General features: G+C 42.0%; 1 protein-coding gene across 4 annotated transcripts in view; it reads left to right on the top strand.

Annotated features, from left to right (window-relative positions):
• The window catches only part of SLIT3 (slit guidance ligand 3), a 617,690-nt gene that overhangs the window by 530,371 nt on the left and 72,796 nt on the right, over positions 1–14,523 (top strand). For all 4 annotated transcript variants that reach the window (XR_011144002.1, XM_068960054.1, XM_068960053.1 and 1 more), the window contains 5 exons: positions 850–921; positions 1,109–1,180; positions 4,694–4,765; positions 9,336–9,499; positions 12,453–12,577. Coding sequence is in view for 3 of the 4 variants with exons in the window: in XM_068960054.1 (XP_068816155.1) it covers positions 850–921; positions 1,109–1,180; positions 4,694–4,765; positions 9,336–9,499; positions 12,453–12,577 (505 nt within the window). In the remaining variant the exon portion in view is untranslated. The remainder of the gene's footprint in view (positions 1–849; positions 922–1,108; positions 1,181–4,693; positions 4,766–9,335; positions 9,500–12,452; positions 12,578–14,523) is intronic.

The following is a 14,523-nucleotide window of genomic DNA, read 5'->3' as shown; positions in this document are numbered from 1 at the left end:
GTTAACAGAGGAGACAGCATTAATTTCTTCTAATTGAAGCAGTATTTATAATATTAAGATGATGAAAATTTGCATAGCTGTTTCTTCTATGAGCAGTCACACGGATAGAGAAACAGCTAGTCTCCGTTCAGTAAATTACTCCCGAAAATACACAGCGGTGAAATTTATTGGCTGAACTATTTATCATGAGTTTTCAGCTGGGTGTTGGAATCGGTGGGCAGAACAACCTCAGGCAAAAAACAGACTGGATCCTCTATTTTAAAACAGCATTTTATTTGGAAACATCTCTGATTTTATTTTGCATGGAAAAACAGCAACAAAACAAAGCGCTCTGTTTGCGCTTAAATTACTATTTTGAATTGAAAGATGAAGTATCCTTTGCTTCTAGCTGAGCCAAAGCAAATGCTTTCCCCATGTTTTGTTCAGTGAATTTATAGCAAAGAGACCGTTTTTTACACAGCTTTGTACCAGTAGCTGTGAATGCGAGGTTTATGGAAACGGTATCCTTGTAATAAAATGCAGAGAGGACCCTGCTCCAGCAAATATTTACCCATGATTGTATCATCTATTAATTTATCCTCTTCCTCTGAAACTTTTGCTCATATTCACTGATTTTTTTGAGTGCCGTGTGCTAGAAATATGCCTTCCTGAGAAGTCTTAAGCTTTTTTTGAGAAAATACTCTGATGTGCTTTGCTTTTAGTGTTTGTTCAAAGTTGGTTATAAAATAGTATGTCACTTGATTTCAGTTGCTTCAAGCAGTTTGCTCTGCAGGTGTGATTTACTTTTTAAAAATGATTTATTTCTCGCGTCACTCATGTAACTGACATTTTCTCTGTGTATTTCTTCAGTGATTTGAGCAACAACAGCATAAGCGTACTGGCCAATTACACCTTCAGCAACATGACTCAGCTGTCAACACTGTGAGTAGTCCCAAGTTTTGACATCAGCCTAGTTGCTTTTCAGTTTACAATCTTAGGTGTTAAACAATGGATATATACCTTGTTACTGATAAAAGCTGATGGGTTTTCATGCTGCTTCGCAGTGGAGTTAGTAATGAAATACTCAAAGAAAATACAGCGTTGTGACTTTCATGTCTCGTTGTGGTAGGATCCTGAGTTACAACAGGCTTCGATGCATTCCGGTCCACGCGTTCCACGGGCTCAGGTCTCTCCGCGTGCTGTAAGTACCACCTCTGCCATGTCAACGCGTTGCGGCTTATTAGAATGCTGTTGATGGCAGGGAGGGTTTTAATGAGCAGATGGCTTTCGCTTGATTCAGTAGCCATAAATATTTTCACACAATTAGCTTCAATGTACTTGTACTTAGGTGCAATATGTCCGGTAATGACTAGAGCAGGTGAACGCTAAACTTTGGAAAAAAGCAATTATATCCTTGCAGGATGAATGACTTTCCTCTGATGGTTCAGAGACGAGAACTATCCAGAAAACAGGCCGCCAAGAGACTGCGTATAGTCTGTTTGTCTCTTCTGCCTGAACAGTATTTGGGTACACCATGTGGAAGGATATTTGTCTGTAAAAACAGATCATGTTTTAGAGTCTTACTTTCCGTTGGATGCTTCAGCAAGAGCATCTTCACTGTAAAGTTGTGCATTTTTAGAATATTTTCAATTTACTAAGATATCTACAGGCAAAGTAGGTGCGTACGTAAAAGAAGAATGCAATCTGAATAGAAGCAAGTTAGAAGTCCCCACACTAGAACAACGAGTTAGTCACGCCAGGGGCTTTGCACCACTGATGCTGAGATGCTCGTCTCCAGGCAGGCTCTTTAAGTAATGAAGGAAATTTCACCGTACGGTGACAAAGATGTGAGCATGCTCGCAGATGACCACCTGTGGTATCTGTCTGTGGAGATCCTTTTCTCCAGGCTTTCTTTCTCATGTAGCTGCTTTCTGCAGCTACCTGGGTTGAACAGTTTGCTCACAATCTCCTCTGAAAGGCATCTTCTTTCCAGCACCTTAGAGCAATAAGACATACTGTTCAGCCAAGCTCTTCCACTGTGGTTTGAGCGGTAAAATAGGTACCTAGGTTTCAACCTCCTAATTTATAGGACAGTTTTGAAGCCCCGATTTTTGTTATTAAAACCAAGAAAGATAAGTGATTTGAACGTGTTGATTTAAGTTTAGCTTGGGACTCTTGATTTCCAGCCCATTAGGATGGTCACATCAGAGCTGTTACATAAGTCCTGAAATTCAGCTGCAGATGAATTTACTCTCTTTCTTTACTCTGGAGAGTTCCACGTGGAGCTCTCTTCTGGCCTGTTGCTGATAAGCATGCTCGCTTGATTAAAGCTAGTTTGGGAATCTCTACCCTGAGTTACAGTGTAGAGAAACCCTATCTCACTCTTTCCACAGTTAAAATTTTCTTTTCGCTTCTGCTCTTGCAGGCCGTGTATGGACAGAAGCGAAAGGCAGTATTTTAAGTATCAACTGTTATTTTTGGGCTTTCTTAAATGATCTGCTAATCGAATTTGAAAAGAACTTCCTCCTTCAAGGGAGAAGGCCTCCCTGTCTTGTGCAGAGCCGCACAAGTGAAACGAAGCCTGAGCGGGGATCTCCGTCTCTGCTCGATGCATTTGGAAGCCTCCAGATTGGTTTCATTCATTATGGCCCACAAAACTCTCGTATCAGCTACAGCTTTCGCCACATGTCATCCACGTTGTTATTAAAAATCAGTTCTCCAGGGGAAAAATGGGCTTCCAAGTGACAGTGTGCAATCTGTTATTGTCAGTTATTTATTATCCATATTCTCAGGAGAATTTAATAGAGAAACATCAGCAAAACAGTTTCCACATTTTCAATTTTTTTTAATAAAATGAACATAGAGATCTCATTACCTTTGGCTGTGCTTGCCTTGGAAGGTAACAGATTCTTCTCATACCTGCTTCTGTATCTTCCAGGTTCCTTCCGTTTTCTGCGTTTTTTGTCCCTCTACAGTAAATAAAGTAGATGTACATTTGAAATCAGAATAACTATGACTGGATGATGTAATTGCATGCATCTCTGGTTCTGCCCTCTGTGTCTCACGCTTGCATATTTTAACTCACTGTGAGCAGAAGCCCAATTGAGGAGAGGGCAGAGTCGACATGTTTATGTTTGAGCCTGATAATATATCAGGGTTTACACAATTAAGCTTTTAATCTTAGCATGGCTTACCTGTAATGGTAGCTGAAGTGTCCAGGGAGCTGTATCAACATAATGTCTTCAGAATCTTTTTTAATGAGCAAAAGTTGCTATCAGTAGATTTTTCCACCAAAATTATTGCAGTGAAAAACTGTGCTTTTCTTATTCAAAACTGGTCTTTTGAGCAGCTAAATGTAGATAGAGTTTGGAAAAACTGAAATAGACACAAAGCAATTATAGATGTTATAACTCCCTGGCTGGCCTGAATTGATTATTTTAAAGATTATTTTTATTGTGTGAAAATGTTGTAACTTCTGACATTTCGATCTGATTTAATTAAGAAAGAAAGTCCAGAAATAGAAGTATTCTTTCAGATCATTAGACAATTGTCCATATTATATTCATGAAAAACTGATAAAATGAACTACAAAATATTCTACTGACATTAAATATTCTTGGTTTTCCTGAAAATTAATGGATCTATACCGCAGTTCAGGAGCTCACATTTATACAACGAGATACAATGGTCAGAAATACAGTGCTCACCCAAACGCGGTACTGCCTGTGACGGCAAAGCTACGGCAAACACTCTTCTGACACAACTCGGGAACCAGCTTTTGCAATATTCTTTCGTTGTTGGCTGTTGCCCTGAAATGACCTAACTGTTTTTTTTTTTTCATCACAGAATGACTACTTTTAGTTTCCCAATAAATCTCTTGAAAGACCCCGCTGTTGCGAGCGTTGCTGCGTTGGCACAGTGAGCTCCCCGCTTGCTCTGACAGCCGAGTCGTGTTTGGGTCTGCAGGGACTGGCATCCTCCAGGGCTTGTTGTAGGTGCTTGCCCTTGCCAAACCCTGGCCCTTGATTGCTCGGCCAGACTTGTGGTCACATTGCAGTCTTTACCGAGATCGTTGTTTCCTAAAAGAGCATCCCCTTTGCGACTGTCGTAACCGAATGTTGTGAGACAACAGGCTAGAACGCAGCGCTTGGGAACAGTTAACTAAAAAAAATGGACGTTTAGTTCAATTCCTCATCTGAGTACCGTGTAGTAGGTTAGTGATATCACATGTGGAAAGGAATATATTTTTTTTTTCGAAGAAATCAAGTATTTTGTTGCCCTGTGCTCTATGAGAAGAGATCTGCATCTCCTGAATTCACGCCACTGCTCTATAACCATATTTAGCCAACTGAGTACCTAGAAGTGTTTGCCCTCATGAACCCCTGCTCTCTCCTAGGACCTCTCTGAATTCAGTATTTGATTTAACTGTCGCATTTCCTATTTTCCCTTTTCTGTTTTCTTTTTGTTTCTAGCTAATGTCAAAGCACACAGGTCTGCATGGGAGGGGCTGCCTGGCATCGATGTGCTTTTAGTAGCGTAAATAGTATGTCACCTTTTAAATTTAAAACGTTAGTTGCCAGCAGTTCAGGTGTTATCATCGTTTTAAACGTCGGCATGTAGAAGTAGAAGAGCATGGAGGCACGGGCAGTGCCGTCCATCCGTCCGTCCATCTGTCGGTCCGCATGTCGGTAACGTGCTGCTTCTCCCCGCTCAGGACGCTGCACGGGAATGCCATCGCCACCCTGCCCGAAGGCTCCTTCGGTGACCTGGTGTCCCTCTCCCACCTGTAAGTCCTTCATCCTGGATTCATCTCCTGATTGCCAGTTTTAGATTTCTGAAACAGCGCCAATTGCTACAAATTTAAAACTGTGCAGTTGTCCCGTTTCTCCTGCTCTCTTTCTATATTATGCCCTTCTTATTCAGACAGCATCTGTTCAAAGGAAGTAAAATAAATACTAGAACCTGTTGTTATGAGTTACCAAAATGTTTTCTTAAGGAAAACCAAATGAGCAAATGTGACAGTTTCCTTTTCTGTGGACTTTGTGTTCAAGGCTTTCTTTCAGCCTTGTCTACATGAAATGCAGGGCATGTTATGGTCCGAGAGGGAGACAGGAAACCTCCCACAAAGAGCAAATATTCAGCAAATGTGAATTCTGTGCTTAATAAGTGTCATATGTTTTGCGTACTGAAATGTTGTGGGTATATGAACTTGCAGATGAATCACTGCCTCAGACATATTCATATTTAATCATATGGAAATTGGTCATTTCAAAGCATTAATACTTCATTCCATAATTTACAAAATTTAAAAGTTGCAAGTATTTCACAAAATGACTATTCTGTTGATGGAGGAACAGGGTATTTTTAAATGCAGTTGGGTGGATGAAAGACATGTAAAGATGAATAGCAACTGTTACAACACAAACTTCAGTTTGTGAAGTGACTGGTTTCACAAGACAATAGGGACTGACAGATGCAGAAATTATTTTCTGCTCCGAGGCTGCCCTCACGCACATGAGTTTGTGTGGATGTAGCGCGCACTTCTGAACGTGCACAAATAGAGGTGTGTGCCCGTGGACATTTAACACAGGTTTTATGTCTCTGTTTCTTTCTTTGCAGCCTTAAACACACCCTTATATACCAGAACTGGAACGCTTTACGCTGTTATCTTGACTTCCGCGTGTCGGACCCTAGTTCTTGATTACAACATTTCCATTTCATTTCTGGTTAGAACATAATAAAATTCAACGAATTTCATGGAATATTTCTGCCATTCAGGATCAGTTATGTTTTAGTAAGTGTCCTTGTGATGTCTGTAACGCCTCTCTGCTTCAGTTTGCCCTTGGCGATGAAACACAAAGATAGCTCAGATTGGTAGGGACAGAAATCATATGACCAGCTGAGGAAATTTCAGCTTCTGCCTATGTGAATTTTAAAATGAGAAATAACCATCTCACAGTTGCAAGCTTGCACCTTGATATCTAAGCCAGACAAAACGTTTCGCACAAAATTTCTTTCTTTGTCGTGCTCCTAGTACAGTAAATTCATTTTGCATGTTGTTTTGGAGTGAAAGTCGGACTGAATTGAAGCCCTGTGCCTGCACTGGGAAGTGCAGTGACGCTTCCATATTGGGAAACTGGCTTCTGAGGGTATTTTTAGAGCCCCAGAGATAAACATATCATGCCCCATTTGTTTGGATTTTCCTCGGGGTTTACTTTAAATGAAGTGCAGACATGATTTTCCTGGGTAAACTGTTCACCTTAGGGAGTGATAAAAACCCCTTTGGCCCAACACAATCACTGCAGTCTATCTATTTAGATGTATGTGCTGCCAGAAATGTAAAATACACAAAGCTCAAATGAACAGTAATAAATAGGATCCATAAAATAAATAAGACCTGTCTGGGGTGTAATTTGCACAGTTGAACAATTGAATTTTACAGCGCAACTGTGCTCTCCAGTTTCTTTAAAGAGGATGCAATGTGATCAGCTGAAACTTTTAGCAACCGCAATGATCTTGCTAGTGTCTAAGCTCTTTACATGCCAGAGGAGGCTGTGGTTATTGAAACGAAGTCATACATAATTGAAAATAAATTCCTTTTGAGCTCTTCCTGAGATAGGGATCTTCTGGGAGAAAGCATGGGCTTGGAGTAATTTTGAAAATGATACAAAAAGTTGTGACTCATCAGACACATAGCAGGGAACATAACTGTGTGTTGAGTTTACCACCTCTGTGGCGAAGGGTAGGACAGAGACGGTGGCTGGGGAATGCCGAGGGCCTGGGGGCTGACCGGGGTGAGCGGCCTGCTCAGATGAACGGTCAGATGAACCGTTCGAATTGCAAAGAAATATTTTTCCAGCATAGACAAAACTATTGTTTTTAGTCAGAGTCTTTGAAATAGCTGTAAAATGGTTTGTAAGTGGAAGGACAAAACTTGAGCTCTAAATACGTTAATCACTTTTTCCAGAGCTGTTTAAAGCCCAGGAGAAAATGCTCTCCAAATTTCCTTTACATTGTAAACATCATGTTGTCTTAATTTCACTGTTATAACAAACTGTTTTACAGCTATATTTCACTGAAGACAGATGAAGGCTTGTAAGTGATAGACACATACCCTTTCTGTTTACTGTTTAGTGCTTTATTGACTTGGAACATAGTTGTCTGTTTGGGCCCCGTCTTTACTAACCTGTTTAGTCCCGGTCAATGACAAAAAACACGTGAGCCCTGCTGAAGGATCAGATATATTAGTACTTGAAAAGCACCCTACGTTGTTTGGGGCGGATGCAGCGCGGGCGCCGACGAAGCGCTCCCGCCAGCTCGCCGGGGTCTGTCCCCGCCGTGGTCCGTGCAGCTCCTCAGCCCCCTGCCGTTGCCTGTGCCTCTGCCCTAGCACACCGACCCCGCTGCGCGCCCGGGACTTATCCGGGACCCCCGGGGAAATGCATGCTCTGTGCAGCAGGGATTTCGCTCAGGCGTATTTTCAATAGATAGCTCAGATTCCTGATCCTGTTGAATCATCTCTTCTATACTCAACCTTATGTTTAGTTGCCTATAAAAATAAGCTGTCCCCCCCACCCCAGCTCTTTACATCTCCGTGGTATCGAGTTGGGTAGAGTTGTTTTAATTAACCTTGCTCCAAAGGTTGCCTCCAAAAAAAAATTGAAAAGTGTCTGAAGGCTGAAGGGAAATATCTGCACCGCATTTTGGAAATGCTGGTGCTGGTATTTCGTTACAGCATGAGATTTTTTTTTTTTTTTTTTTTACCTCCAGAAGATATTTTGCTATAAAGGACAAAGAAATAGAGAGTGTGACAGAACATGTGAATGGAAATACAAGAATTCACTGTGGTTCCTAAAAGCAGAAAGAGGATAAAGATACATGTGATAATTTCTGCAGTTGTACAGCGTTATTGCCAGTCGTTTCTAGCCTCTGCAGAGCAGCTTTATTTCCAGTGTACTTTGTAAAGAGTAACTAACACGGGTAGCTCGTCTTCCCTTGTCCTCCCCCTCCCATCTTATACATTGCAGTTGCTCCATGTTAAAGGTAGTTTCTGGGTCCAGCTTTTGCTGTTGTATTTTGGTTGCTCTGGGACAAGTGAGCCGGTCGATCACAGTTACACGGTCACAAGGTCAACCCAGTAGGGGTTTTTTTTCCGTTGTAAGCAATGGATTTACAGGAGGAATGGATGGATATTTTTTAATACTGTGCTGCAGTACACATTTAATTTTGATGAATGAGCCCTGAACAGGGTATGAACCTATGAACTCTCATTATGAATCTGTTGAGGGCACAGTGGTTTCATTAGTCACTCCAATAGAAATGTATCAACAAATTTAGTGAGTTTTCTATCTTAATATCCTGTCTGATATTTTTCCTTGAAAGAAGCTTGGGTTTTAAATACCATCCTAAAAATAGTTTTTAACATATGCAGTGATAGTGAAGTCTAAAACCCAATTTGGATTAGTTTTTCTGTAATGTCTCGTCCCTGTTCTTATCTTTTAACTATTTAGTTAATTTTCTCCCCATTGCAATTCAAGTGTTGCACAACTGAAGCCTTACGGTTACGTAATTCCAGAAAAATAAGCGCAGACTTCCACCATGCATTTCTTCACACTTTCAAAAATTGTTTGTAAACTGCCTTTTCTCAAGTGTGGACTTCATAAGTGACTAATTGCCTCAAAAGACACTTTCCCTATCAGAAAAATGAGTCTAAATGAGTCAAGACAGCAGCTAAATTTAAGGCAGATAGGCGAGTGTTTTCTTGTTGGATAGAGCTCTGTGAATAATGACAAAGATATGTGAATTATAATTACGCTATTTAAATGCATCTATTGCAGCCATATGGCCTCACTCAAGGGATGGGTTAACCGGCAAATGTGTTTTCAAAGCCAATAAACAGACTTAGCAGACACCAGGTTTCAGTCTTGAAAGCAGAGGTCTCCTCTGTGCGCATGATTCATCCAGCGAGGGGACCTTAACATGAGTCACCAGATCCAACCTACACAACATGCCCTGTTGGAATATGCTCACGAAGGGCAGTTAAAGAACCAGTCCAATACGTGTGATGAAAACATGATAGGCTCTTGATCCTGCTCAAGCGTAATTGCTGGAAACCGTGATTGCTGTTAGATATTTATACGGCGTCCCCAGGTGATGTTGGGAAGAAGGGAAAGGAAGGGGAACGCTGGAGGAAGTCGTTCTGAGGCGCTTCTTGACCATTCAGTGGGTTTCTCTGCCACGTCTGGAAGCAAGGCATTCCTGTGAGAGCGCAGGGTAAAACGTGCCTCGACAAGATGAGGGACGTTACCTTTGCTCGCAAGGCGAAGTAACCGCTGTTAAATGTTTGCTCCCCGCAGGGCTCTGGGCACCAACCCTTTGCACTGCGACTGCAGCCTGCGCTGGCTCTCCGAGTGGGTGAAGGCGGGCTACAAGGAGCCGGGGATCGCGCGCTGCAGCGGGCCGGAGCCCATGGCCGACAGGCTGCTGCTCACCACGCCGACTCACCACTTCCAGTGCAAAGGTAGGCACGGGCGCGAAGCCGCGCTGCGCGGCGCCTTCGCTTCCCTGGCGCGCCACGCCTGATCTTCGTATCGCGGCCAGCTGCTTGGTTTTCGAGGGGATTTGGGAGGAGATGGATTTAACTTTTCGTTTCCCGAGCCATCGGGTTGCATTCGAGTCAGATTTGCAAGTTTTCCCGCTATAAAGTGGAGTTTACTGCACCGCTGTAAGGGAAAAGAGCAAACCTCAGAAGAGTCACTATTCCTGTCGGTGGCACCGTATTATGTAATGGCAAGCTAGCGTATAGGACATCATTTTAATTTATTTGGTCAAATACGTTGGTTTTGGACCTCTACCTACGCCAAAATACTCCTTTTACAATAACAATATACAGGTATGCGCATGTAAAATGCTGCTTGGCAGGATGATTTCGTAGAGGCAGGGATTACACTGCTAAACAAACAGAAGATGGTGTTGAGATGGGTTTAAAACCCAAGTTCCCAGGGTCGAGCTGAATTTTCTGGCTTTTCAAATATATTTTTAGTCCAGATCATCTTATATTTAATTATTCTGAAACATCACTCTCAAAACTGTCAGAACGGTCGACGATGCCCTCGTGCCGCGCAGGGGCGGCACTGGCTCCTCCTCACCCAGCTGCGGCGGTGGCGTCCCTCTGCCAGCAGCAGCGTGGTGCTCTGCAAGGTGATGCTAAGGGTACGTGTGTGCTTCAGCCTGTGGAGATTTAATCGTAGCCCAAGTGCTGCTGGCACAGAGCTCAGCAGGGGCTGGAAAACCCTGCTAAAAGCCTGGGTCCGCGGTGCAGAAGTGAGCTGCATGCCATCCATGCCCTGCTGCAAACAGCACCTTGCCAGCTTGTCTAGAGGGAGCACACAAATATCCTCTGTGACCTCCGGTAACTTGTACAATAAAAAAAATAAAAAAGACTTCAGCTTCTTTTGCTAAAATTATGTTTTTGGCTTGTGACTGAGCAGAAGGTTAAGTTTCAGCAGAGCCAAGAAAATAGAAGTATGTAATGTGCAAGTCATGCAAAGTCAGCTCTGCTTTTTATTAAATTGCCCTCCTAGTTATGCAGTAGTGGAAAGGAATGTGCTAGGCTGAGGGCATTTTGCTATATGGATTTATAAATCAAATCCCCAAGGGCAAAGTAATGAACTACTTAAGTGCTAGGAACTAACACTGCTCTTATTAGCTCCCACGTTGATTAGCTGTGATCTATGCCATAGGAATAAATGGAAAAGGTACGTGTGTGTATAATTAAATAAATAAATAACAGAACATATTCTGGTATAGTGACCTCTAAATCCAGCAGAAGAGCTGCACTCGTGTCTGTGTCTCTTGAGCTCCTCAAGCAGCAGAACATACCTATCTATATCCTGGGAGAACCAAGAGAAAAGCAGCTCCGGTGTGTTGCTCTCCACCCCCCGCTGGTGCCAGAAATTCGAGTGTTATTTCCTCTTGCTGTCCTAACATGTTAAAACATGCATGACGTTTAGTTAGAGATAAAACCCAAAGACAGAGGATGGCAGCCTTCCGTTTTTTAGTTTTGTTACTTTTTGTATATTTTTCCTTGTTATTTCCTGTTTTTCATGGTGTATGTGGTGGCACTGTTAAGGACACCGCCTTCAGCATGGGGTCAGGATGTGGCCTTTAGATCATAGGCTCTTTTCAGCAGAGACTCCTCAGTATTCATTTCTGTGATAGTCTCACCCGACTGGTGCAGTGTAAATGTTCAAAGTTAATGATGAAGGTTTATGGTTCATATGGGACCGCCAAAAGCAAATCCTTGACTCCAAGGGATCTTGCCATCCCTGGGTTTGGTAACCCTCTGCAGTGCCACCTTCTCTCTCACGTCCACTAGAAGCTTCTCGTCTTCACTTCCAGGGTGGTTCACAATCTCCTTCTGCTTATCATTAGCATTCAGTGTTGGAAAGTCTGGGCCCACGTTTAATCAGTGCAGGGCCAGTTTCAAGATATTTTAAAATGTATTTTCTTAAAAGTGAAATAAAATTGTTTTAAGGGCTTTACTGCCTAAAATGCAATTTAAATCCTCGTAAGGTGTTTGGTTTGATTTTTGACTGGTAAAAGCCATTTGGTCATTAATATTTGAAACTTCGCCACTTCAGAATCAATGTTTTTTGAATTGTAAATATAGCTGTCTGAGTTAGCTTTCTGTAACATCACGGCAATATAACAGTGATCTTTTTTGGTACTCCAAATACACTTGGTATTGTTCTGGTCTGTGTTCAGTTTCCCAATGGCCCACAAACATCACTTCGTCTTTGGAAGAGGTGTGTTCAAAAATGTGGTTTATTAAATGATTTAAATATGGATGTACACATTTACCTGCACAAATTAACATATTTGCATATTTATCTTTATTGCATCTTCCCCAAATACGTGAATGTTCATTGTCTTTCTTCTGGGCAGAACTGAAGGGAAATAAGTTTTAAAATCAGTTCAAATTAGGGATGGTAGAACACTTTGCACCTATACATTTCCATAAACCTCTAACTAAATCTTTCTTACGCATGTTTTTCATTTCTGCTGTTGCATCTGCACTTTCATTCTTGTTACCAGCCATAGAAATGTTATATTATTGTTCCCTAGGGGTTGCTATTGCAGAATTTCCTGCACTGGCAGAAGGAAAAATTGCTGAAAACCATATATATAAGCCCATTCTCTGGAGATTTCCAGGATGTTTTTTCAGAGCTGATGTTTGTACGTTCAGATGAGAATATAAGCATCATTGAGCGTTGGCCAGCACTTGATTTAACTACTTAAAATCTCTTTAATCCCTGGGAATCCAGTGCTGTTGTATCAAGTTCCACCAGCAGCATATGTGTTTGTGCCAGCGTAGGGTGAATACTGCGCTAGAAAATTGTATGGGTAAGTACCAGCAAGTATTAATGTTCTAATCCGGTTCTGTATTAATATACCATGTTTTGCCTTTCCAGAGCCGGTAGACATCAGTGTTGTGTCCAAGTGTAACCCTTGCCTCTCCAACCCGTGTAAGAACAATGGGACGTGCAACAATGATCCAGTGGAGTTTTATCAGTGCACTTGCCCTTTTGGCTTCAAGGTAAGACTACAGCTGAACTACATGAAAAGCAATAAAGTATTCCCCATGCCTTCTGTTTTCTTGATTTTTGTACCACGAGAAGTCAATTTTACAGGCAACTGAGCTCAACAGATCTCTTACTCGAGCAGATTGTGCGTGACCTTTCAACTGCACTCAGCTACAAATTTTTATCCTGTGTAACAGGAAAGTTATTTCTTTCTTTCTGAGCCATGACTATACAGATGCATCCTGAGCAACCTTCTCTAGCTTTGAGCAGGGGGTTGGACGAGATGATCTCCAGAGGTGCCTCCCACCCTTAGCCGTTCTGTGGTTCTGTAATGTAAACATCCTTATGAAATGGCAGGGTGATTTTTTTCTTCCTTTTCATTTCTTTTTTTTTTTTTTTACGAACATGAAAATAACTGTTTCATAGGCTGCCAGGCCAAAGGGAAGGCAGTTCAGACTAGAATTTAAGACCAATTTAATCCAAGGCGGCAGCGTGTTCTGATGCCTGCTAGCTTACATCCGTTTGCACAGACTGATTAGTGGAAAGATGATAATTGATCAGACACAGTACCACAGATTCAGCTGTCTCTGACATCTGAGCGCTAACGTCTGTAGAGTCATCTGAAATTCTGTAGATGTCTAGTGTTGTGAACAGGTAATGTCCATTCCTAGGCAGCAGGCTGGAAAATCTTGTCACTGGGTAATACAATTTCTTTAGTGCTGCTGTATGTATAACTTCCACGAGAGCTTAAGGCTACTGAGATTTTGTTTCGGAGTTGGTATTATTGGAAGCCTAGTTCAGTAGTCGGTAGCTGAGGGAGAAGTAATAAATGATGCATATGACCTGTTTGCAGGTCGAGGCTTGGATGGCAAGGCCAGAGAAAGGGGGTTGCATCTTGTAGACTGGGATTTTACTTGCCTCACTGGACATTTATTTCAGAGTCTTGGTCAGTTAAAGCACATGCTCGTTAAAAACAGAGTAATAAGAACTATAGAAGAAAAAAAAGAAGGACAGGGAAAAACATGCATATGGGAAGTGAGCACAAGTACCATGTCTTACATTCCAGGTGGGATTTAGGAATTAATTGGAGGTGATGGTACCACCATTTCCCTTCTCTGCCTGGGATACATCCCAGATGATGACGGAGCAGTTGTGGTGGATCCCTGAAACACTGGCAGATGAAAGATGTAGAGCTCATTTCTTCTGTTTCACCTCAGGGCCCCCATGCCCATTACCCAAGAATAGTAGCAATTCCCTTAAATGTTTGGAAAAACCTGTGGTGATTTCCACCTATTTTAAAAATTTCTTCTTCTCATTGGCATATCAACCTGCAACCTTGCTAGGATCTTGTCAATCAAAAACTATGGCTGTTTGTCTTCTCAGGTTAGCCGAACAAAGAGCAGCCATTTTAATTTGATGCATAACGTAAACCAGGCTGAATTCTTCGGATGGGACCGGGTAACTGTTAGGATAACTTCAAAGTAAAAGCTTTCAAAACTAGCAGGAAAATATATAGCTCTTTGTGTATGTCTTACTCTGAAAGGCACGCGTCATGGAGCACATGCTGAGGTTATTCAGAGTAGAAATATATTGGGGGGGGGTTTCCCCTTATTTTTTTTTCTTTTTTCCAGTATTCCTGTATTAGCAAATGCACTCCTACAGATGCATTTATACCGGCAGAAGTTTACAAAGGGAGGATTTATTAATAGTAATCGAGAATAATCCTCTAGTTATATTAGCAAATATGCTTTCTAATGTGCGTTAGACCTCAGTGTGCATCAGTTTTACTTAGAAATGTTTTTGATAAACCCTTGAAGTGACTCCGTTTAAACATCTCACAGAGCATCTAGCTTTTCTCCTCTCTTGCACACGTTCTCAGGTGACGATCGGTGCGTGAACTCGGTCTGATCCAAAACCGCTTGTATGCTTGTAAGCACCGAGCTGTCGTCCAGCCACGGCA

Source organism: Struthio camelus, chromosome 13 (genome assembly GCF_040807025.1).
Source record: "Struthio camelus isolate bStrCam1 chromosome 13, bStrCam1.hap1, whole genome shotgun sequence".
NCBI classification, from domain to species: domain Eukaryota; kingdom Metazoa; phylum Chordata; class Aves; order Struthioniformes; family Struthionidae; genus Struthio; species Struthio camelus.
Note: the sequence above shows the minus strand (reverse complement) of the source record. Positions and strands in the feature narration are given on the sequence as shown.